Raw genomic sequence first — 25,928 nt, forward strand, 5'->3', positions numbered from 1 at the left:
AGAGGCTTAAGCATTGAAGTATATTTTTGTGCTTCACCTAATTTCTCACTGATGACTTCTAGCAGACGGTATGTAAAATGGCTTTCAGGATGTTCCATTTCCAGTGACAGTATTACTTCTCATTATTATGATGGTTTCATTATTCTCATAGATGAAAAGGTTAATAAATGTATATACTTCTGCAAGAAAGACAGTGTGATCTGATTATGTCTATTAATATTTTCAGTTAATATTTGATCATGAAACAGTAAGCAGGAATCAGTGCTTGCTGATTACCTTCTACTGTTTTAGCAAATGAGCATGTAAATGTTAAATGTTACTTGCTGTACTTGTCAGGCTTCAAAGGCTCTCTGAGGCCTATATTTTATTTACGGATGGAGTTCAATGTTTTCAGCAAGTGACTGTGTCCTCAGTCTGCAAAATTCACTCTATTGCAATTTAACTGAAAATTAAAATACAGTCTTACAAATCAGTAATTTAATTAGATAATGACTGCCGTGATGATAAATTTCCTTTCAAATTAAAGAAGTTCTGTGTCTGGGAGGAGATAGAGCCATGTCATAACATCTGATTAACAGTCAGGGAAAGTGCAAATAGCAGCACTAGAAGTCCCTTGTTTTCCCTTGCTCCCCTCCCTTAGTGACCGTGACATTATCAAAGCTGGCGGATGTGGAGTTAAGTATGTTACACAGTCAAAGATGGAGCAAGAGCTTTGTACTGAGCTTAAAAGAGCAAACGCAAGCTTCAGCATTTTCTAGGCTCTTTGAAGGCTCTAGGGTCCTTCAGGACCCAGGTGTGCAGGGATACTGGGCAACCCTTTGTGTCTGCTGCCTCTGTCAGGGATATCCTTGCAAGTCAGGGACAACAGAGGATGCAGCTGGCACTGGATCTTTGGTCCTTGCTCTCTCCTCTCCTGCCTGGTTTGGTTTCCGGACCTCATACAACCTGCACTAGCTGGCTCTGACCTTGGAGTCCTCATTTTTGCCAGTCCTGGGTAGGGGATTTTTCCATCTGTTTGGATTAGAGAGAGGATTTAATTCTAACTGATGGCACGATTACATGAACTGCCTTTTGAGATACAAAGCTAGTAAGCTAAATTAAACCAAACAACTGAAGTATAGACTCTTACTTACCACGTGCACGATATACTTCTCTTTTCATAATGTTTTATTTCACAGTTTTATTTGGCTGAATCACTAAAGAGTGTTGCTGTGTTTTCTTTCTGTCTTTTGGAAAAGTGTGTCATAGGCTTGAATAATGGATATTATTGCACTGCTTTTTCACCAGTCTCATCCCATTTTAAGACATTTAAGCAGCTTATATTTGGCGATTGCAAAAGACAGAGCAGTATCATTTCTGTGTTTTATGAAAATTAATATCCAAACACACAGGAAGATGGGAGGAGTTATATTTTGTCTATTTTCAGTTATTTTTCTCATGGGAAGAGTGAGCTGGTCAATTTTTTGTACCCACTTAAGAAATTACTTGTGAAACAGCTGGTACAGATCCAAGTGAATGTTTGTAATCTTTATTACCAGTTTTCTCTTCTTTCACAAAGGGTGTTATTCAAGATGTGAAAGTCATCTTTATACCTAATGGATATATAACGCAGTGTCCTAATCTGAATCGCAGTAAGTAGCAATTTCTTTACTGTCTCTGTTTTAGATTTTTCATACAAATTACTCCTTTGTTTTAAAAATAATGTTTTCAGGCTTGTAATTTTTGTGTGTGCTGACTTCCAGAAGGCAAAAATTGTGTGTAAACAGATTGCATTTTACGTTCAGGTAAATCAAATCTGATATACTGTTGGTTATTTATGGGTTATTGTGTCTTTCCTTCTCTTCCTTTCTGCTTCTTCTTACTCTTCCTTTATTGAGCATGCCCGACCTGCAGTGATTTCTTAAGTCTGGTGCAAGGAATCATGGATTTGCAAGAACTCCTGGCAAAAATGACTGCAAAAGTAGGTACCTAAGCTTCTTTGTCAATTACCCATTTCCTTCTGTGCTAAGACCAGTGTGAAAATGTTTATTCCTTTTGCAATTACTCTACACTTTCATAGCAGAGCCATTTTTTTTTTCCTCCTTCTGCCAGTAGCCCTATCTGCAATAGACTTATGGATATAGCTTCATGGATGTCACTTAAGCCTTATACAGTTGCTGTTGTCTGCCTTATTATTTGTAAGATAGTGACAAAATGCCCAGGGTCTGATTTTTTTGTAAGAAGCCTTAGCATGATTTCTCTTTTCATGCTGAGGGATAAATGCAGAAACAAAGGAGTGAAATCCCTTAACAATTTCCTCACCATGTGATGCTGCAAGAGGGTGTGTGGTTGCCTGTGGGAAGTCCTGTGAAGTCATCGGGACTGGCATGGTCTCCTTCCTGGGAATTGAAATGAGGCCCCAAAATGGAAATGCCTGTGAAGCTGCTGGCTGTGCTGATCTTGACATCACCTTTGATCAATGGCTTTTACCAGTGTAAAAGTTAACCCAGCTCCCAGGTAGTGTGGTGTGTGCTTGGTTTTTGTTTATTTTTTTTTTTTTTTTACCCATCCTGGTTTGGATTGCGAATAGGATGAATGGGAAGCTACAGTGTTTTTTTTGTTTGGGTTTTTGGAGAATTTCTTTAGGCTCTGCTCCCACAATACACAGTTAACCTCTCTGTTAGCCAAGGCCCTTCACCTAAGGCTGTGGTGAAGTTTTGGGGTAGCCAGCTGTGTTTTAGAGGTGACCGAACCCCTGATGTGTGTTAAAGGGCAATCTGTGAACACTTTTTGAGGTTAATGTTGGTGAACCATCTGGTCTGTGGTAAAGGGCAATTTACCTCACCTGTCTCATCTGAAAATGCACTTAAATTTTTGAGTAATTAATGCATAAGTGCAACTACAACCAAGCTGTAGATGCCTTTAATCTCAATGTAGTTACCAAACAGGAATTTCAAAAATAGGATCTGCATAGTAGTGCTACCAGCTTAAAGCATTATACTTTTTACTGTGCTGCCTTTAAGTGTTATTTTCTTTCCTAATAAGAAAGGGGAAACTTTGTTTCTAGAGAGTGTGCGCATTATACTGACAATCCACTTACTCAGCCGACATGCTTTGGACAGGCTGACTCCAAATGCGAAATGTGAAGCTTTTAGTTCAGTTTGCTGCTTATACTGTGAAAGAAAGGCAATTATTTTGAGCCCTGCTGGTGGTATAAGCAAATTCCAATTATGCACTGTACTGAGTAACTTGCTTTCTCTGCTGTTAATTATATTTTTGCTTGCTAGTACTTTAGAAGGGGAAGCAAATAACACAGTATTTGTACTGCAAAGACTCTGCTTCCATAAAGTGGTGCTGGGATAATCCTTCATTGCGAGTTCCCTTTGTGTTATAGCAGTGCACTGGCTGGTTCATTACAGTTGTTACAGAAATATTGTTGTCCAGGAAAAATGCATGCAGCAGGAAAGGAAGTTAATTTGGTAGGCAAATGCAAGTTAAAAATGGAGGGACTCAAGGGAAGCATTAAGGTTTGTATCTGCCTTTTTAGTCCTAGCCGCAATAGCCACAAGTGGTGTACTAATGTAGGTACAAGTATATCATATGGGGCTGATGTATGGCAAGGCAAAGAGCAAGGCTTAGAAGGGCAGCTGCCTGCAGAGATCCTGTTTAGCAGGGCAGCTGGTCAGATAACAACTTGCTAACGAACGTGAGCAATGAACCCCAGCACCTGGTCCTGCACCAAGAGATGTGCAGCATGAACATGATGTTTTGGAAAAGCAAACCCTGTGGCTTGATGTCTAGTTGTTGATTTTAGGTTCTGCTGTATCTAGGATTTCAGTTTCTCCCTCAATCTCTGTTTGGTTACAGTGTATTACAGCATTGAATAGACGGGGAATGTTGTTTGCAATGACTGTGTGCGTGCAGTTTACATACCATAAAACTATGAAGACACAGACCAGGGCTTGTCTGGGAAGAAATCATCAGACTAGTGTCTTCAGGCTCCAGTAATTTTGATAGCAGTGCAAATTATGCAGTAAGTAGGCAGGAGGAGAGAGTACCCTCTTGCCTTGGGCTTTACCTCAGGGTTGCGTGTGTCTAGTGCTGGGTCCGGATGGGACATGGGGACTGTGTAAGGGGCCCAGCTGAGCATTGTCTGTAGCCGATTGTTATGGAGTGCTATGTACGGGAACATTTGATCATGACCTGTAGCAAGCTAACCACCATTATGTCCTCTTCCTACCGATGTCTTGTAAGGACACAGCTTTTGAATAAATGCTAGCTTTTAAAGCCTATTTTATTTTTGTCATCATTTGAATTAATTCTGAATCTCTCCAGTATATGTGTTTAATTGATTTAAACTTCTGTCCTTAAATAGAGAGACACCATAGGTCAGAGTGTTAGAAATCTGGCTAAAACTGTTAATTTGCTGCAGGAGAAAAGGATCATGTTCTATTTCAGCATTCCCAACTGCCATTCTGGAACGCTGCTAATTCCTCTTTAAATATAATGGCTAAAATAATTCATGCGACTTTTAACAATCTACTGAAATCAGTCTGGGCATCTCCCAGACTGAGTGGAATATAATTGAGTGGAATATAATTTCTTTTTGGTAAATTATGGGGCCACACTAGGGCGTGCTTTTTGTTCAGACGTGCTTGTTACATGAAGAGTTACATGAAGAGCACAAAACTTCCTACGGAATCTTTCTTTGGTTGAGGTGAGAAAGGTTAAAGCTTGAGTTTGATTGAAACCAAGAAGAGTCAAGAGCTTGGGTTCATTGATGGACTAATTAATCTGGTTCGTTTACATCATGGATTTATATTGCCATGAATACTTTCATACTTAACAAAATTTTCCATGTAAATTTGATAATTTTGGTTTTTTTTATATTTTTGTTATTAATTTTTCCAGAAACAGTACATTTTTGACAGAAGTCTTTCAGTTATTTATATGAGCAGAAGAGAAGCAAGGAAAGTGTTAAATAAGTTTTGTGAATAATAGCTAGCCAAATATTCCGGAATGTTAAGAATTCTGGATTTGGTTAGTATATGGAAAACTTTTGGCATGGTGTGGGCTTCTTCTCCCTCATTAGTTTATTTCTATTCACAACCTAAAAAATGTCTGAAACTTGAGAATTTTTTACTGATGTTTTAAACATTCAGCAAATCCAGTTGTGTGCTTTTGGCAGCATTTGGAAGGATAGTTCAGCTAATTTTTAGGAATTCATGGTTTTATTGAGCTCAGTACAAATTTCTCAATTAAGGCTTGAAGTTTAGAAACAAACAATGTTTCTGGTCACTAGTGCAGCAGGTAACAGTTAAATGTTGTTTCTGAACAGATTCTGTGGGCTGTGATACGTTCGTTGACCTCTGTGTATCAGAGGGTTTGTTGTTGCATGCCTTCCTTCTGGTGGTCTACTTGATCTGCTAGTTTAAAGATATTTCTTAGAACAGGAGGTAAATGATATTTAAGCAAATAAAACTTACCAAGGTAACGCAAATGACAGAAAATGTTAATGAAATTAAAATATTTGTTTTCTGAGTTTTGTTCTTTCTCTAGGGAGTAATTTTTAGGACAAAGGACAATATCAAGTACTACTATGAAATTTGAGTATGTCTGAAGTCTGTTCTCTCCAAAGTTTGTATAGCCCATTTATATGGGAAAGCTCATTTAAAAAAAAATTTAAAAAATATGTCAAGAAAGTATAAGACAAATCAAACACCTTTTTAAACAAACTGAATATGTCTTATATACTGTAAATATAATGACTGAATATAATGACCTGAAAAGGGTTTCTGATGAAAAGCAGCAGCTCAGTAAGAGGATAGTTTTTACCTCTAAAATGTGAAAAGCAGTTTGGAAGCCACCAGATCATGCTGAGTCTGGGGGAGATGAGTATCAATCCCCTATTATGCCAGAATAACAATTTAAGAAATAAAGAGCTTTTATTCAGGGCTTGCTTTCAAGAGGACTGCAGAGGAAAAAAAAAAAATATCACAGAAATTGGCCTAGTATTTCTTTTCTTTTTCTTCCCCCTAAATATGTTGCTCTTTTACTGTCAGGAATGAAAAAGGATGTATTAGAATACTTTCATTGAAAGTGGATGGAATTTTAGAGGATGGAAATATATGAAATTCACGTATATGCCATTATGCAAAAAATACTATAGCACTATGCATTCTTTTTTTTATAAAATTGGCTACTATTAAAATGTAGCAATCTATAATGTAGGATAATAGCATCATATTTATAACAGAATAGAGTATGCATGCATCTTGTCTTGTGCCAGATTTAGGTAGCCTTGCTATTTGCAGTGGCTTCAGTATGATGACTTATACGCGTAAGACAAATGTGAATGTAAAAAAACCAAGACCTCGAGAAACTCTTATCCAACTGGCACCGGCGTAATTTTTAGAGCAATGGCAGTTCTGTGGCCTGAAGACTGCACATATTTACTTGTAAATGTTAAATATGTATGTATGTATTTATTTATTCTTAGTACTAGTAAATAGGAAAATCATTTTGAGTGCTCTTAGGGATTAGAGATGATGGCACTGGGTACAAGGTGTGCGTAGGTGGGGTGGTTCCTCTCTGGAGGATGGGAAGATGGTACCTTGTATGAAGGCGGGGGTGTCTGTGATATGGTTTAGGAGAGGGTCGTTCAAAAAGCCTTGTCCTTTGCTGCTGCTACATGAATTAGTATTGTCCCCTCTTATTGTTGCATGGTATCTCATCAGTAAACATAGCAATTGCTAGCATGCAGATGTAATACTTAGAAAAGATGCGTCAGTTTTAGCTTCTTGATACGCATTTTAGTGGTTGTAATTGAGGAGGTAATGGAAACAGCAAGAAGTGTTAAGAACTAGCCACCAGCCCAGGGTTTACACCAGGAGTGTAGCTTCTTCATTAAGCACAGTCTGGGAATATTTTGTACTACACTGAATTAAAATGCCTTCTTTCCCTTCTTAATCTCACTTGCTATTGTAAGGTTAAGACTTTTCTAAAAGTCAGAAAGTATTAGTCTGCCTGATGCTTGACAATGGTGAGATAGGGATGATTAGGAAAGGTCAGTCTGCTGGTCTTTGTGCTTTAGGACCTGTAATCAGGTTGATGAGCAATTAGATATTTTTAAAAAACAGTTGTAGTTTGTGTACTTCTGGAAGTGCCCGGATAATCCTGAGGGGATCTTAGTGGGGTTTGTTACAGTACAAGAGACAGTTGGGTGAGTCACACTGTTGTCAGTTGGCATGGATGACTCCATCAAAGTCTGAGGAATAGCGTTAGATTATACCTGCCGACGTCCTGGTTTAGTGTTTGGAAGTCAAACTTGGTTCAGTTAAAAATAAGTGTACTGCTTTCTCATATTTGCTTTTTTAAATCATGTGTTTGAATTGCAGAAATCTCATCAAGTTACTTTCATTTACAGTTAAATTATGCAGAAACAAGACTGAGTCAATTGGAAGACTGTCATTGTGAGAAGACTTGTCAAGTAAATGGATTGATCTACAGAGACAAAGACTCATGGGTTGAAGATGATCACTGCAGGAATTGCACATGCAAAGTAAGAATTTCTAAAGAGTTTAAGGAGTAGGACCTAATTAAAATGTGAAAATGGTCTTTGAATATGTAATGTTAACTCTGAGAATTATGTTTTTAGTATGCATCTAGTGGCAGTATGCACAATAGGGAGGGAAATGGTAAAAAAAATAAATAAAAATTAGGCATTGCTTATGTGCTTCATAAATAAAATCTGCTTTCCCTTGACAACGCTTTCTTATTTGTTCTAATTATATCTGTGAGGACTTTATGGTTTTGGGGTGAAAGTGTGGCATTGTGTGTGTTTGGTTTAGAGTTGTTTTCACTGCAGTAGTTTTTCAGAAAGGAAGCATTATCTTAATAGTATTCATAGATGCTCAGTTGCATCTTGCATGGTAACAACATGCAGATTCTGGTTTCAGTTTGTGACTCTGAAAACCTGAGGAACAGAAGAGAATTAGTATGTAAATCTTGTCTTGTTGAAATTATTTGATAAATATCTGAAGAGAGTCTTTGTTTGCTCAAGAAAATAGAAAACTGATTGTTAAAAATATCAAAGATGATTGGCACAGCCTGCAGAAAGTGGTGCTTATGTTCTTGTAAAGATGAGCCTATGTTTTCCACTTAATGCGCTTTGTTAAGGGAAAGTGAGGCAAAACCAGTAATGTGTATCAAAATGGGGTGGTTCATCTTCAGATGCATTTTGATTCAAGTTTTGTAGTTGGATAGGATTAAACTTGTTACTGAGGGATGGGTCTGTAATCCAGAATGCTATTTTCATTTACTTAAGTAGTTTTCTGTCTTCTGTATTTTGTATAAAATACTCTCTTACAAATACTCAATTGCAACAGTTGTAGTTGAATTTTGTCTTCAAAACCTTTGCTTAGAGTGGAGTTGTGGAGTGCCGAAGGATGTCCTGCCCTCCTCTCGATTGTCCTCCTGATGCTCTCCCAGTGCACGTGGAAAGCCAGTGCTGCAAAATATGTAAGGGTAAGTATATCTCACAGACCTTTTAGTTGCCCTCTCTAAGCAGAGTTAAACTTGTTCTCAAAGCAGGCGCATTTTAAAATGACTTTCATGGGTCCTTGTAATTCAGGTAACGTGAGTCACAGTGGCAAACTTGATTTAAGAAGAAAATAAATAATTGCTGAGAAATGAACATGCATTGCAAATTTTTAAGGTTCTCTTTTTTTGCCTGTTGTCAGTGTGAAGTTATTAATGTATTTGTTTGCGGCTGGGAAGCCTTACTTGGCTTCAGCTTGTATCTCCTGCTGATGTTGAGGAGCATCAAGCCTATGGTCTGAACTTTCTGTAGTGATGAGTAATAAACTGGGCTGTCATCTTTTTCTTGTCTTTTATTTTGCATTGGAAGCTTGTTCTTTAAAATAAACATGACAGAATTTCAGACCCTGGGTTACTGTCACTGTGTGGAGTGATAGTTTGCTGTAATTAGTTTCAAACTAAATTAATGAGAAGAAAGAAAAAAAGGAAGTTGTGTGATCAGTGTTATTGTCAGTTTTCAGTTCCTTCTGGAAATGAAAGCTGTAACATTCCTGGAAGGAACATTCAATATTCGTTGCCTTAGTAATAGTACAAGGGACAAAGACAACTTATATATGGAATTTTTAGCTGAATACTGGTGCCAGTCTTACCTTAAGAAGCACAGGTTATCTTCTGGCCCCTCTATTCTTGGAGAAGGGTAAACTTCATCATGAGTTTTTCAATAATTCATTAAGACAGGGATGATGAATTATTTTAAGATTTATTAGGAAAATAATAACACTTTTTTTAGCATTCTGTCACCTTTCTTCAGTCACTGAATTCATGAGTTCCATGCACAAACGTCCTTTAGCTGCGATCTTGCACTGGCTCTTGTTTACTTGTGTCATCTCATTTCCTTCAGCTATATGTCGGCATGAGTATTCTGCTTGCTAAAAGATGTTTATGAACAGAGTGCTTGGGTGGTAAAGTGGCTATGCTGGCCCATATTTTTAATCTCAAAATATTTTTATTTGTAATGTTGAGAGTCTAGAAAGTTCTTTATGAAACTGGATGCTTCTCTTAACACGCCTTTGCTGACGTGCGTGTATGCACAACGGTCAAAATCTGACACAAAGGAATTCCAAGGCACAAAACTGTAGATTAAACATAAATCCCCATAAGTAAACTGTTTTCCTGTTATTTGTAATGGAAAGATGAACAATCAAACTTGCCTTTTGTCAGTGATTGGCACAAACTTGACTCGTTATTCTGACAAGAACTCAGCATGTCAGTCAATGGGAAGAGATGTATGGAAGTTGATTGAAATTGGTTGTAAATGCCAGCTCCTTGACAGAATGATGTGCTAGGGCCACAGTCAGTCATTTTTGGGTAGATAGCAGTAATTGCCGAGGCTTTCCAAAGAGCTGCACTGCAGGTGTTAATTTCCCCGTGCTTTTCCTATTTAGCTCTGATAGAATCATCAGTTGTAATTGGCTGTCTCTGGGGATTATTGAATGGCTGGATTATTGAGCAGTGTCCCGCCTTAGCTGAGGGTTAACAGACAAAGTAGCTCTAATGTCTCATATGTTAAGGGTTTTAAAAATGAGGTGGTTCTGTTTTGATCCCTGCCATCTTGTGTTAGCCTTCCGACTAATATTTGACAAAAGACTATAATTTTGCTTAAAATCTCATCATTTTTCTGAGTTGTGCATTAACTTGCTTTCTGGCACGTCCATTCTTTTGTTAAAAGCAGTCATGTCAGGAAGATAGAGAGAAAGAAGAGAAGGAATTGCTCTAATTCATCTTCTCCCAAAAATAGTTACCAGGATTCCTAATTTTAAACAAACGTCCTCATCTGAAGTTTTCTTTATAAGTGAGATCACAACAACTCAGGCATAAAAACTAGGGCAGTCTTAGAAAAATGAAGAAAACTGGGATACCACAAAGAAGCCGCCTGTTTTTTAAATGTATTGTTGGTGGTAGAAACGGTTGTTCTGAAAATCTTGTGCTCTTTTTTTTTTTTTTAAGGAAATGAGCATTTTCAAGAGTGTAAGTTTAAGCAAAACAAAGCAAATGTAAGTCTGACAGTTTATGAAGATTGAACTAGCCGTCTTTTATGTTTAAAATTTAGGAATCAAACTGGCTATGACAGTTGCACACATGCACCTGTAAGTGCTTCGTTCCCTTACCTTGGTATTTAGGAGAGAAATTGAGGTAAACCAGTTACTAGACAGTCTGTGACCTTTTTTTTATTTATTTTTTTTTTAAGAACCAAGTACTTTGAACGCTTTCACTGTACACGTGCCTTGAGCCTTGAGTCAGGAAACTTTTAAGGCTTTGTTCAAGTTGCAACACAGGATTGGTACCTTTTAGCTCTCCTTTCAGTGTCGTAGGTCAGACTGTTATTGGTCAAGCTGAAACACCACAACAAAAAGTTATTTTGTCAGTTTTTTGTACTGTAGAGTGCCTTTATGGTGGATACTTGATTTGTGTAAGGTCATAGTAGTCCGACTGTTCTCTTTAATTAACGGATTTACTATCCTCCTCTGGAATTGAAATTTAGACAGCTAGTTCCAAGAGGACTGGGATCGTTATGGTAATGCTTGACTGAGGTGTATGCTACTGTGGCCTTGCTGGAAGTTACCTTCTTCAGGGTGGCCGTAGTCCTAAGCTAAGGTGGTTGTCTGTGTCTTGAACAGAATGAGGAGTGCTCATGGGTTCTAGTCTGTTGGTTCGGTTGGGGAGCTGGTTATCTTTAGCAGAAGGGGCAAATCTTCAGACAGGAATTTTTTAGTAGGAGCTTTCAGTTTCCTGGGAAATCTGCTTATTTCATGTGTGTTTTAGGAATATTTTTCTGAAGTATATTTTTTACAGTTTGTTGACTTAGAGTCATTTGCTGCATCTAATCCATTTTTGTAGTGGTCCAGCAAGCCAAAGAGTTCACCTTTGTGTCCCCCAAAAATCTGAAGGTTTAATTGAAATCTGTGCTTATATTATTCACTAATAAATGTCTCCAGTTCTTGAAGTGAGTCATGAAGACCTCTGGTAACACAAATGCTGTAGCTAATCTACAGAATGTCAGCATCAAAAATGTTTTCTATCAAATACTAATGAATTTGGTGCAGTACATATTGTCTTATGCTCTCATTCTTCCTCTTCAGTTTGGGTAAAGATGGTACTTGCTCTTAAAATGAATTTATTGTTAGCTACTTTGTTTGTGATTTGTGATAATGCTGACTTCTGATGAAAGCAAAATGCATCATATTTTTAACATATCCATATTTTTTCAGTGTATGTGAATACCATTATTACTTTTGTGTTACACCTTGCATTTGGTTACTAATTAAATACTTATTTAATTTATTTGTTTTTTATCTCCTGCCGCCTTCTCAAATTACAGCAAAGTGTATCTATGGAGGCAAAGTGCTAGCAGAAGGTCAACGAGTATTAACCAAGAGCTGCAGGGAATGTCGAGTAAGTTTCAGTTGTATAAACTTTTCCTGATTTTAAATGTATATGTGGTGTTCAAAAGTGACAGTGCATTTCTTAGGCTTCCTTCATTTCTTAGTGCATTTCTTTAGGCTTCCTTCATGCAAATGTGACATCCGTTGTCTTAAAGGGGGAGCCCTTGAAGTCAGTGAAAACCACAAATATGAAAGCAAGACAGGAATGTGACCCTTGCAGGGTAATAAAAAATAGGGCATAATGACTTGGAGGGTTGTTTTCTCATTTATCTCCACTTTCATGAGCTCGAGAAAAAGGCAGTGACATCTTGAGCCACTTATTAATTTCAGCCAAATTGCTAAAATTTGAAGCAACCTGGCTTATATTGTTTGAGTTACCCTAGATTTACCTTAGTATTACTTAAACTATATGTAGCCCTGCTAATAATTGAGATAAATTACTAAGTATTGGAGTGGACCGGCGTCTTTCTTGGCAAGTTCATAACGCTTAGTCGACTATAGTCAACATTGAAGAATGCAGGTAAATGGAGACTGCATTAGATAGGAACATTCAGGGAGTGTTAGTGAATATAAGAGCGCTATGTGGTGTGTAAGTGTGGCAGGAAACCAGTTGTTGTCCAAACCAGCCTTAGAAGAAGAGAGTAGTAGTAGATGATTATAAAAGGTCCATTGCTGTCCTGAGACATGTATTGGTCGTGAGTATGTGTGTGCTTTAAATATGATTTATCGCTTCAGAAAGGCACAGCTATTTTAAACACATTTGCTCTCACATGTAATTTTCAAGTATTTTTGGCTTTACATCTTGTTGAATTTGTAGAGGGGGAAGGGTGATAAATAGGAGGCTTACAAATGTTATTGACAGATAAGTAAGCTAGAACAATTATGAAAAACATTTGGAAAAGATTACAATGATCTGGTTATTGTTGTGCTTGTAGCTGAGTGTACAGAGTAGCAATTTTATGTTCACTAATGGAAATGGACAATAACTGGTTGCAGATGTTGTAAAAGCAACTTGTTATGCAGAATTACTTTGCTGTTATTAGTGTTTAGCTGTATAGGGGTCCTCAGCGTTGTATATACAAATACATGGGCAACGTCGCTGCCTTGAAGACATACTAAGGTGCCTGTTATTATTTATAATATGACATAGAATGTTTATTTGGGAGGGAAAGTGCCTATATGAAATAAGATGAGAACAGGAACATTAAAGTGAAACCAGAGAGAGTGATCTGAATTATGACAGTGTAACTTCTCTGTGTTGTGAACGAGAGCGTTATATTCATCGTTATGAGTATGATAATACGTTCATGAAGACTAAAAGCAAGTACTGACCATCAAATATCTGTTGTATTAGAAATGACTAAAATAATAATGGAAAGAGCTTTTGCATTTTACTTACTGTTAAAGGAAATTGATATGGCAATGCTGACTGCAGTAACGCTGCAGTTTGTTATTTACATCTTAATGGAGAGTATTGATAAGTACTTGAAACAACATATGTGAATGCAATACCATGAAAAAAAATGAGTCCGTGTTGCAAACAAACAAACCAAAAATGGTATTTCCATGGGTGTGTTTCAAGAAGACAATGAACCTCACTGGCAAAGCTTGTCATTCTGACTCAGAAGAGTTTTTAAGTGGGTGTTTACCTCTATTTCTATGACATGATGTATCTCTAGACAGGAAGTTCATTCAATGTGTCTTCAGCATGACCGGCAAAGCACCTGCTTATTTACTGCCTCAATTAGGAATGCTTACTAGATGAAGGATGAATGGTGATGAGTCAAATTGTGGCAGTTGTCATCTTTTTTTATCTGATGCAAGCCTACTGCTGGACAAAGTGTTGTATGAGTAAAGGAAGGGCTTTGTGCTAGGGAAAGGCCCATAAGAAAATTAGTATGATTTAATTTTCCAGACTTGAAAAACAGACATCAAGATCCATGAAGGAACACAACAGAGAGTACAAATCAACTGTCAATTTATTAGTGTTGGTAAAGATGACTTAAAAATCTTGGGGAGTAGCTCTTGTGTCTGTAAAGGAGGATGTACTTGTAGGTGGGGCAAAGTCAAAAAGATAAAGTTGAAATTTCACATTTCAGTTTTTATTTGAAGATCGTTACTTTATTCTTTGTATAGGTACTTATCCAAGTTTAAGAGGCTATTAACTTTTATATTTTTTTTTCCATCTACAACAAAAATAATAATACTGATGGATCTAGATAGATCAAAGATTTTATTTATTAGGTTGTGATGATTTTTTTTTTTATTATTTCGGAGAAGTAATCCAGACTAAAAATGTATTTATGATGCATATCCTCTTAACTGTAAGCACAGATGTTACGGATGGACAGCCATTCCCAGCTGGAATCATGCCCACAAACACTCTCTAGATTAATCTACAATGGCAAAATGACAAAATTAGTGCCCAGGTGTTTTGAAGACTCAGAGAATGGTTCATCACAGAAGGGACCTCTGGAGGTCATTTTGTCCAGCTCCCCTGCTTGAGCAGGGCCGCTTAGAGCCAGTTGCCCAAGACCGCATCCAGAGACCTTTTGAATATCTCCAAGGATGGAGACTCCACAATCTCTCTGGGCAACCTGTGCCAGTGCTTGGTCACCCTCATACTGAAAAAATGTTTCCTGATGTTCAGATAGAACCTCTCGTGTTTCAGTTTGGATCAGTTTGTCTCTGATCCTCTCACTGGGAACCACTGAAAAGAGCCTGGCTCCGTCCTTTTTGCACCCACCCTTTAGGTATTTATATGCATTGGTAACGTCTCACTGGAGCCTTCTCTTCTTTGGCTCTCTCACCCTTTCCTCCTGTGAGAGATGCTATAGTCCCTTACTTATCCTCGTGGCCCTTGGCTGGTCTCTCTCCATCTCTCTTGTAATGGGGAGGCCAGAAGTGGACCCATCGCTTCAGGTGTGGCCTCACCAGCGCTGAGCAGAGGGGAACGATCATCTCCCTCGAAATGCTGGCAGTACTTTGCCAAATGCAGCCCAAGTTACCACTAGCCTTTTTTCAGGCAAGAGTACGTGGCTGGCTTGTGTTCAACTTGGCATCTGTCAGTTCCCCCAGGTCCTTTTCTGCAAAGCTGCTTTCTAGCAGGGTGACCCCAGCGCACATGGGGTTGTTCTTCCCTGCGTGCAGGACTTTGCACTTCTCCTTTGTTAAACTTCTTGAGGTTCATGTCAGCCCATTTCTCCAGCGTGTTGAGACCCTCTAGAAAATGCAAGTGTGTTTGTGCTTTAGAAAACTGCACCTTTCTGCATTCAATAAGTGGTTATTTTGGCTTGTGGATTTCACCAGTATGGTGACGTGGCTCGTTTGAAGTCAATGGAAAGAATTCTGTAACTTCTGTTGGATTGAGAATTTACAGCTTAAGCTGACTTTTGGGTTAATGCCTGTGAAGGATGTGATGTCTGTTCATAACTGGACGATGTGTTTGACAGCAAAGGGTACAAGAATAAATTCCTCTTCATTAATGCTGGGAGCAGGCAGTCAGAGAGTTTCATACAAATTCTAGAAAGATGGACAGGGCTCCAGTGACTTCCAGGAAGCTTGACTAATAAGTTTTTCATAAAGATAAGGAACAATGTGGTTCCTAGCGTGACAGCTAAGGACACTATTTAGAACTTTCTCCTGAAAGGCTGATTAACAACAGCTAAAATAAAAGGGGGAAAAATAGCCCTCAAACAACGACAAAAAAACCAAAATAACCTTATCTGAAATCTTGCTATTATTTTCCAAAGGGGATCATCTGAGATGAGCTGTTTGTGGTTCAGATTTTCACTGCATGTCACTGATTAGGCTTATAGCCAATTCTTTTTTATGTACTTACCTTTGTAATTACACGAAATTTAATTATCTTGTTGTAAATGTTTGTCTCCGGATCTCATTCTTTGTGGATTGTATGTCACAGTTGGAGCTTGACCTATTTATTCCAGAAGAATGTCTTTTTGACATCTATTTCTGTCCAGAGTCTATGATTACATATGTGAATTGAGTATTAAAAAGTCAGTAATTTTTTTAAGGCTGCCTGAAGCAATAATTCTGAAGTGTGAACCATTGTTACTTACCTCAGTGGATAAAATCTGAAATCTAATGATGATGATTCTTGTAATTGGATCTGTACTGGTTTATAACAAATTGATTTTAATCCAAAGAATATTCAACGTGGAAACATTTTAATTGTTTAAAAACTTAATTAGAAATATGTTCGATTTCTTTTCCCAAGATGCAAATTCTGCAGAAAATGGAAAACTTCAGGGAAATAAATTCTTACTGTCGTTAAATGAATGCAATTCTCAATTTCTGTGTTTTTTTTTTTTTTATATCTCCTTATGATTCACTAAAGAAGGCATGAGCTTGGATTGAATTTGTCTTTAGCTTTTTGACTCATCTGGATCACTGATATGACTTTCATACGATTTCTTGCCATCTTTTTCACCAGCTTTATTGTCAGTCATTGCTTTTTTTCCATATGTTGACATACTGTACCCTTTCTGTTGCAGTTGCCTTGTCTGAGCTTGAATAAGGGATAAGTTATAGCCAGAGCTTTTCCAGCGGGTAGTTTGATAACATGATAGTAAATGACGGCTCAGCGTGTCTGGTTCTTTTATCACCTTTGCTGCTGCAGTTGCACAGGCAACCATGAGGGATTCCTCCCTTTCGCTTACGGAAGTAAGATCAGAAGGAGACCTAATACCTCCATTAACTTCACTGTTCTTGTGTGGGCACTTGCTTCAATGATGCATGCTGTATGTGATACTGTAGGGAGCTGCTTTTTTTTTTTTCTTTTTTTAAAAAAAAAAGAAAACTGATGCCTGTGTGTGGTTGTTTTTTGTTGTTTTTTTTTTTGTTTTTTGTTTTTTTTTTTTTTGTGATAGTGACTGATGCAACAATTGGGAAGCGAGAAAAACGGCTTGGCCCTGCTTAGTCTTAAAATTGCAGTCTCTGGGGTAGCGACTAGGAGTGATTGTAGAACAGCCAGTTTGCACTCCCTGGGTCTGCTGCGCTTCTCAGCTGTGAGTCCTGTGAGCTGCTGGGCACCTTGTGCATCATTTGCACCTTGTTGACTCTGCAGGTGTTTCTGGGTACATAACTGCGCAGGGCGGCTTGATGCTGTGAGAGCTAATGCTGGAGCTGAATCGGTGTGGCATGTCTGGTGAGACTAATTACCAGCAAAGAGTTTTGCCTGTACTGGTTCTGGCACCTGAGCTAGGCTTTTGGCATGGTGTGGCACGGTGTCTTGTAGATATGAAATCAATCTGGCTAGCAAGGGGGTCTCTATATAGGGGTATTTCTTAATACAGGGTAGACATGTAGGTATTGCCAATATCCTCTGTTCAAAGTCACCTGTCTGATCCCTCATATTATGAGAATGGTGGCTTTAATAACATACTTTGTCCTCTTTTTTGTATTGGTTTTCCTCTGCTTTCTTAGCCCTAGATGTGTTTGGATCATATTTTTAAACTTTTCTCTGCAATGACAGTAGCTAGAAAATGTAATTTATTTCTTTGAAGAAAGCAGAAATTCTCGTTCCGTCTTTTCGTTCCACCATCTGCCACCAGGCATCGTGAAAAATATTTTGGGAGTAGTGGGGACTAGATTCATATTAAAGAGCTGTATTGGCAATATCGCAGGCTGTCTGCTTTCTTAGTGGAGTTTCACAGCCCTTTGGAAAATGGGATTATTCAGGTGTGGACAGTCGTGGTGGGATAGTTATTGTAGCTCCTACTGAGCAAAAATCCTGGTTGTTTATCTCTGCTCCTCTTCCCAGTTTGCAGTGATGGCATAGCTGCAGAAAGGATGCTGAAGTAGTAAATTATGGTATGGGGAAGGCTGGAGGGGGGGGATAAAGGGAAAAAGGAGGCTATTTTGGGACAAGATGTTAAAAAGCAACTAATTGGAGAGCAAAACAGCTGTTTGGTCTGGAGATATGGTGAAGCTGATTTCCTGGATGGGAAGAAGATGGAATAAAAATTTGGTGTAGAATCTCTCCAGAAGGGCTCTGTCTTTCTCATTTTAGAACATTTCTACCAGCAGCTAGACCTCCTATGCACAGTCTTACTCTAAATCTAGCAGAAATCAAGATCATAGAAATATCTTGACCTTGATTTACAGTTTATACAGCAATTTCTGTATGGATACCTCAAGGTGGGATTTCTGCTTTGCCATACCTTTGAAGGACCAAATTTTTGGCAATTAGGTGATCAGTAATTCAAAAGAACAGACCCTTTTAACAGGACACAGCAGAACAACACAACACTTGAAAATGTTAGTCTTCTATCTGCTCTGTGTGTTTGAGTTGAGTAACTTCTCAGTGAATTACGTAGAATATGTAAGAGGAGTAAAACTTGGACTTGCATAAAGCAGGAAGACTGTCTTTAACAAAAACCTGGAGTGAAATTCTTTAATTCCTTCAAATACTCGGAAGGAGAACAAGTATACTTGGAGACAATATATTTGGAAAAACTGCTATAGAATTTTGAGCTTAAGTGCCTTTTTTTATTTTTTCTTTTCTTTCAACTCTGGGCATAGAAATGTCCAAATAGATTACTTTATATTCGATGTTATGGTGTAAAGAATGATTTTAACTTGCTGCCTGCTAGTTTATCAGTGTTGTTACTAGGGATTACTAGATTTATAGATTGAAAATTATGTGATCCTTGCCGTTGCATATGTTTTCATCAATGTAATTTTTTTAAAAATGTTGTTTATTTTCAGAATGGAGTTTTAGTAAAAGTAACAGAGACTTGTCCGCCATTGAACTGCTCAGAAAAGGATCACGTTCTTCCAGAGAACCAGTGTTGCAGTGTTTGTAGAGGTAAGTCAGACTATGCATGCTTGGAAGGAATAGAAGTTGCTGATTCAACAGGGGGATACGCTGGAAGGAACAATTCCTTTTTAATGAGATACAAGGTACCTCTATAAACCTGAGTCTATAATTAGCCTTCACATAAAACCAGTATTTGATATTTCTTTGGGTAGAAGACTTGCCAGATACAAAGCTGTAATTCGTCCGAATTAGAGAGGGGAGAGAGAAAAGGAAGCGTTAGGGGAGAAACGGCCCAGTATCTCTTAAGAATCCCATTAGGAAGAAGTTATGTTTGAAAAAGAGATATTTTATATTGCTTAAACTTGTAACAGCACTGAACGTACAGGGTTTTGGAAATGGGTTTTTAAGCTCTTTATTTTAAGATTACAATAATAATATTAAGATTCTAGTTTGATGAATATTGAGGTTGATTTGGATCTGAGCACTCTCAGGACTCATTTATTAATTAAGCTGAACAGGTACAGAATAAAAATGAAAAAAAATAACCCTAGAGCCCAGAATGCCAGTTTTCCTCCTAGCAGGGTGTTGAGATGCAGGTTCCTCTTGCTTGTTCCCCTTCAGCCCTAGTGAATCCTGGTTGCATGCTGGACCGCTGAACAAGCAATAGCTAAAATCTTAGTTGAGGAAATCCCCTTAAGTGAGGAAAATGCAGTTACCACAAGGCTAGAGATCTCAAACAAGCTTTCTTCTTAAAGTGTGTTGTAATCAGTGAGCTGTTGGGTGAAAGGTGTTAGAATAATCGTTCGCTGTGTATGTCTGTATTGTACCTCTGTTCCACACCTCTCCCTTGGTGCTGAGTCTCAGCTGAGCTTAAGGGGAGCCTGGTCTCTCTGAGCCGGATTTGTGTGTCAGCCTTTAGGGGTGCACCTCAGAAATTTCAAGCAAGAAGCGTTAGACATGTCCAGTGTTGGATGGTTATCGGGGCCTGCTGGACTACTTCTCTTGCCTGTTTGTAAAATCCTCTGGTGTCATTGTAGATGCTAATGAAGGGGCTCTGAATCTCTCCCTTACCCGGTAAATATTAATTAATAAATACGCATAGTTAAATATTTACTAAGGCCTTGAACTTGCAATCGTATGCATGTGGTTGCAGGGGCCAGCATGTTTGAGACTACTTGCTGGGTCACGGTCTAAGAATATACACATTAATTTTTTAAGCATTTTCTAGAAACATCTGTAACTATTTAAGGAAGCAGTAAATGTTGCTGCTTTGTCCCTCAGAGGGCTTGATGTCCTAGTGATACTTCTTAACAGATGGCCCAGTTTGATGTAGTGCAGTACTGAAAAAACTATCTTCATTACTTAAAAGCATTAGAAATCTGAAAGCTTCAAAGTTGATGAGGGACAAGTTCTGTAATTATTCAGTTCTATATTATTGTTAATGATAGGTACTCGTTTTAGATATTCATCCCCAAACTATTTTTATTATTTATAAAGTAGCATGAATATGTATACTTATGCGATGGTCCCTAGAAGCAAAGGATGGAATTGTACTTTCACTTCCTATGAATTCTGATATATGGTGCTTTCAAATTGATACATTAAACTTTCACTTCAGTTCTGCTTTAGCTGACTCCTAAAACAGTACCGCCTCCTTTTGTATTTCATCTTTGCTCTTTAAAATTCTTTTGAAAATTACGCTTAAAGATGTGACTAATTTTGTCAACTTTACAAAGGCATAAATTGAAGTTAGCACCCCTAAATGGCTTTTTATATCTTGAAGTAGAATATATGCTGCTTGACATTTTTGCTTCAGTTGCATGCAACCCGAATTGGTAGTATATAATTTTATCAAATGTAGAGTGATGGTGTTAAAAATGGATATTTGTTAAGAGTTCTATTTTTGGTATGGGTTTTATCATGCAAACAGGTGCCCTCTGATATGGCAAGCAGGCCGTAGTTTCTGGTCCTGTCCTGCGCCAACATATTCTTTATTGGGAAAGGAGAGAGTGCTTCTCCGTTTTGCAATAATGACCTCTTTCAGAGACTATATTCAGCTTTTATTATTGAAGCAAAAGTAGTGAGGAAGGAATATTGTAGTAAATATAGTTCTGAGTAATCAGGGTGTTTACTGGAAGCCCACACGGATCATTTGCACGTCATGTGCAAATTTCACATTGTATGTATGATGATACAGAGAATTCTTTGCATTAGCCCTTGGCTAGACCTTTAATTAGTCAACAGGATGATTAGTAAGCATTTACTAGTAATGTTAAATGAGAACAATAATTCTGTGTGAGGTTTATCAGTGCGTACTAGTGACTGGTAGGTTTTGTTTTCCTTTCAGTCTGTGCTTGCTATAGTATCTAGTTGTTGAAACAGAAAACTACTTTTGAATTTCATGTTCTGTAAAATTATAGAATACCTTTGCTGAATTGGGCAAGGGTGGGAGGTTTGCAGCTTGTGCTTTTCTAGCTGCAGCAAAGGAATTTCCATTTAATGAAAGGATAAATGTGAGGGATCAACAGAAGGAAAAAAGCACGGAGAAATACGGAAATTTCATGATGCTGTGGTATGAGACTGTAGCCTCTTCAGGGATCTCTGTAATATCTACTACAATAATAGACGAGTGCCTAAAATAAAATAGGGTATGCGAGGGAACAAATAAATCTGTGGTTTTTATGGTGATGGAAATTGTGAGTCAGCAAAGGACTGAGTTGAATACTGTAATGTACACTGCTGGTGGGCTTCCTAGATAGTCATTATTATTTGTAAATGGTTAGAAAAGTAAAGACGGGAAATAATACCTCTTCTTCCTCAAGTTTGCTACGTGAGTTTGTAGTATAGCAAAAGTTAATATTTTGCTAAAACCAACTTCTAGATTTCAGTAAAACGATTGTATAAGGGGTACAGCAAGGCAGGCACAGTATGGAAGAGCTCTGCTGTACAGTGACAGCTTAGTTTTGTGATTTGATGTACCTGCATGCGAAAATGGGCCTCACCAGATCTGTGTATAGATCTGTCCTTGAATCTTACGTAGAGTATGTCTAGTTTTGCCCTTCATCTGTGTGCTTTAATATAAATGTCTGCTTGAACTATGTGGCTACTTCATACTTTTCGGCAGGACAGTGTGGTATTATGAAGTTCTCTTTTTAGGCTTACAGAAATTTTAGTTAATTTTAAAATTTTACAAAGAATCATTGGGTAATAAAATATATTTTTTTATTACTTTTTGAGAATCAGTCATTTTTCTTACAGCATGCCTGCTACATTTTTTATAGCCCAGGGACAAATCTAATACAAAAAAAATAGTGTCATAAAAGTGTTTTATTGTTCCCTTTAGCTGTTTTTCTCCTTGCCAAAGAGAGTGTATAATTTTGAAAGAGTGGATTTTTCCTCTTTTGAATGAGTGATTGAAATAAAGTTTCATGAGAGAATTTTTATGTTGTTATGCTCACGGTTTCAGTACGTAAGAATAGCCTTAACAGCTCTAGCAGCTTCAGTCATGCTCTCCTTAAAAGAGAAAGTGTGAGGAAATAATGAGGTAGCGAGAGCTGTTTGGTTTCTGGAGAAAGTAACTTTTATTTGCTGTCCTGTAATATGGTTTTGTTGATGGTTTGAGGTGGACTGCTGATTCTGATTAACAGGAAGTGCAGAATCCTACTGGTGAGCTGAAGTGTGCGTTTTATGGCAGGGGAGAGCATTTAAATCTAAAAGTGGGGCTTCTGCCACCCTTACTTGTATTGCTTTGTTCTGTTTTAAGGATGTTTTTATTCTTGCGAGTAGAGGATGACGAGGCTCTTCAGTTAGCGTGGTTCTCATCTCTCCCTGTCTAGCTGTGAAACTGAGTTTTGCTTTTTCAGAAATTGAATGTTTCTCATTCATTGCTGTGAGGTATGAGTTATTTCAAGTTTTTAGTTTTATTAAGATTTAATGGAGGTTGATAAATATGAATTAGTTAATTTCTAAACATAGTTATAACGTTACTTAGGATTTAGAAGAGCTTTATATCTGAAAAAAATTATCTTTATAAGCTTGTTAGGCTGTGCAGTGCCATTGTTCTAAAGCGCACAAATACACAGTATGTAATAACGGCTGCATTGATAGAGCAGCTTGAAAGAATTTATGAAGTTACTGTTTTATGTCAGACCACTGAGTTCTGGGACCACAGTCTCTGAAGGTGTGAAAACTGCTGTTCAAAGTGCTTCATTGCTCCTGAGTCATTAAAAAATGATTCAGATCACGGAAGGGCATAATTGCTAGCGCAAGTTTGATGACTCTTCCTATGAGTTGTCCCCCAGATTTACTTTGGGCATTTATGTAGTAACTGTGGGGTTAAATCATAACAATAGTAAAGATTTTGAGGTCGAAATTACCTTGGACCTTTTGAACATTGCTAATGCCATTAATGGAAGCATCGTCAGTGGTTTTTTTTTTTTTTTAGAAGTCTCTGAAACGTGAAACAGTGAAGTGTGTATTGCTGAAGGGTAGCTTCTTGAACAGCAAGAGAACAGGCGGTTTAGAGTTTTTGAGGTGAACAGCTAGGGATACTGTAAGAAGTACAGAAAGCATTACAGATGTTACAAGGAAACGCTCAGAAAATTGGGAGGCACGTTAGCGTTGCCCATAAAAAAGTAGGAAGAAACATTGATTCCAGCTGTAGTCTTGAATGAGTTCTTGCATTCTTCAATCAATAATTAAGCCAAATTACCAAACATGTTAGGCACTTAAAAAACTGGATGACAGCACAAACCAGCTTAGCATACTGCTCTGGAAAAGGGGATTCTGGGAACTGGAACCTGAAGATGTTGAGGACCTTGGAAAAATAAACATCAATAAAATGTTTAATTTTAGATAATCTGACTTGGGACCACTAAGCCCTAGCCAGTTGTGCAGTCCCTGATGCTGCAAAAGTTATAGTTTTATGTCTGCTAGCATGAAATCTGATCTTTTTCATATTTGTCTTAATACATTTATTAATAGTTATTCTGCAGTTAAAAGAAAGAAGTAGAAAGATACAAATATGTTCTTTAAGAAAAATCAGAGCAAACATTTCAGCAGCCTTGATAAGGAAGAGAGCAATGTTATCAGAAATGTTTGGGGAAGGAACAGAGGTCATCAGGCCCATCAAAAATCTAAACACACTCTTCAATATTTAATTCCCCTGTTGGTAGTATCTAATTGTATCTTGAATGACTTTGAAGGGCTGTTGTGCACATTTATGACTTTGTGTGTCTGTGTGTGGGGAAAATGGTTTCTGACATCTGTTCTGAATGTGTTTATCTGTAATTTTAATTCATGCTCACTTGCCTTGTCATCTGTGTTGGCCTGAAATGAGTTTAGATTATCAGAACTATTTAAGATTTTGTGCGCTTCTGTCAAATTCTCTCCAATTGCCTGCCTGCTCAGATGTGATGATTCTATTTTAAGCCATTTCTTATATTTAGAGAGGAGCTGACTGTCTCAGATAAGACTTTGCTGGGTATTCTGAAGTCTCGGTAATTCAGTTTCTTCACCTGGGCAATCAGAATGCGTGCCCTCTGCTAGCTGCCACCCATGGTTGAGATTCAGACATCCTACTGCAGTATCAACGGGTGGTTTTGCCATCTGTGTAGATATTTTAAAGGAACCCTGTAATCCATTTCACACCAAATAATTAATAAAAATCAGGCATTTGTATTCTTTTTCATTCTGCTTGCTTGGGGATAAGTAATTGCTCGTGTGAGTAGATTGGCCATGAATAGATTGATGTTTAAGTCTGTGCTTAGGTCCCTCCCTGTTTAGTCAGGAATATAAGCATGATCGTCACAGTCAGTGGCCCTGGGTACATTCCTGATTGTTTTGCTGAGTAAGAAAGATTTAAAATATTTGGCTAAATTAGGCATTGAATTGGTATTGTTAAAGGTGAGAAGAACACGGCTAGCTTATTTCTTTGTTTTACAGTCCAAACATGAGGTGGCCTTTATTTGCCAGAAGAGCAGGAAGAGCACTCAGGCCCAGTATGAACTAAGATAAAGTAGATAGCATTTTATTCCTTTCTTGCTTCCAGAACCCCAGCTGGGCAGAAAGTAGACCAGGGTCTAAGAAATGCAAGAACGAACCACGCTTCCTTGATATGCACCTCTTGACTCTTTTGAAGTGCTAAATGTACGTCTTCACTGTAAAAGAAAAGCACTCAGAAAAGCCTCTGATCCAATCAATGGTATGCCTAGTCTGATAGAGGCACAGTGAACCCTTACTCTTTTATGCCATTAAGTACACTTTTTTTCTGCTGGTTAACCTTAAATTAATTTGTTCTGTAAAAGCTTGGTAACATAGAGTGTTGTGATACCGTGCTTGCTCTTAACAGGAATGGCTTCCAGTTTCCACTTACAGAGGTATTGTACAAGTTTTGTGAAATGCTATGGGAAATTGAAGTTGAGTCACTTTTAGTCAGCATTTTTTAAAAGGTAAACAGTGTTTCATGGGACTTGTATAATAATAAATGCCAAGGCAATCTAGGGATGTAGTAGGTGTTCTCTCATTGTGTGTTCCTAATGATCAGAACAATGAAAAGTTCTTTAGAGCCTCTAGTTACGCAAGTTACAGAACTGGAGTGTTACTTTTTTTCTTTTATGCTCTTTTAACAGCCTTCAAGCTTTAAAACATAAGAAAGAGTCTGATTCTGAATGGAGACAGTTCATATTTGAGTTGATAACAAAGGAACAAAAGCAATAGAGTTTTTTTCCAGATAATTTTTTAAAAAAGGTGATAGCTTGTAGTGGTACAAAATAGATAGTTAGGGTCGTTGTCGTATCTACTGATGAATTCAGAGGTGGCAAATAATCAGGGAAGAATTCATAGGGCTATGGTGTGATACTAAAAACCAATCAGCAGCTTGTGCTTGGGAGAAAGTGCTGTTAGAGAAGAGCAGTTGATCTGGGACTTGGGACTTGTCATGAAAGTTAACCCTGAGAAGCCATCCCTTTGGCTAATTGTAAGCGTTAAATTTGCCATGAACTGATCACAAGGTGAAATATTAACTCACTGTAATAAAAGAAGCCTAGAAACAAAGCGGTTTTTTTGGTGCAGAAAGTTGTATAAAGACTGTTGTAACTAAAAGATTCTGAGAAAGATGAAATATTTTTTACGGGTTTGGATGAGAGGGAAATGTAAATAAATAAATATTAATAAAACATCCTAAGGCA

The 25,928-nt window shown here is 37.8% G+C and overlaps 1 protein-coding gene across 3 annotated transcripts in view; it reads left to right on the plus strand.

The window, feature by feature from the left end:
• The window catches only part of NELL1 (neural EGFL like 1), a 292,766-nt gene that overhangs the window by 65,011 nt on the left and 201,827 nt on the right, over nucleotides 1–25,928 (plus strand). For all 3 annotated transcript variants that reach the window (XM_054200528.1, XM_054200530.1, XM_054200529.1), the window contains exons 6-11: nucleotides 1,559–1,631; nucleotides 1,878–1,960; nucleotides 7,406–7,540; nucleotides 8,403–8,505; nucleotides 11,897–11,970; nucleotides 18,690–18,789. In XM_054200528.1, coding sequence (XP_054056503.1) covers nucleotides 1,559–1,631; nucleotides 1,878–1,960; nucleotides 7,406–7,540; nucleotides 8,403–8,505; nucleotides 11,897–11,970; nucleotides 18,690–18,789 — 568 coding nt within the window. The remainder of the gene's footprint in view (nucleotides 1–1,558; nucleotides 1,632–1,877; nucleotides 1,961–7,405; nucleotides 7,541–8,402; nucleotides 8,506–11,896; nucleotides 11,971–18,689; nucleotides 18,790–25,928) is intronic.

This window comes from Rissa tridactyla, chromosome 4, assembly GCF_028500815.1.
Source record: "Rissa tridactyla isolate bRisTri1 chromosome 4, bRisTri1.patW.cur.20221130, whole genome shotgun sequence".
In the NCBI taxonomy this organism is placed as follows: Eukaryota; Metazoa; Chordata; class Aves; order Charadriiformes; family Laridae; genus Rissa; species Rissa tridactyla.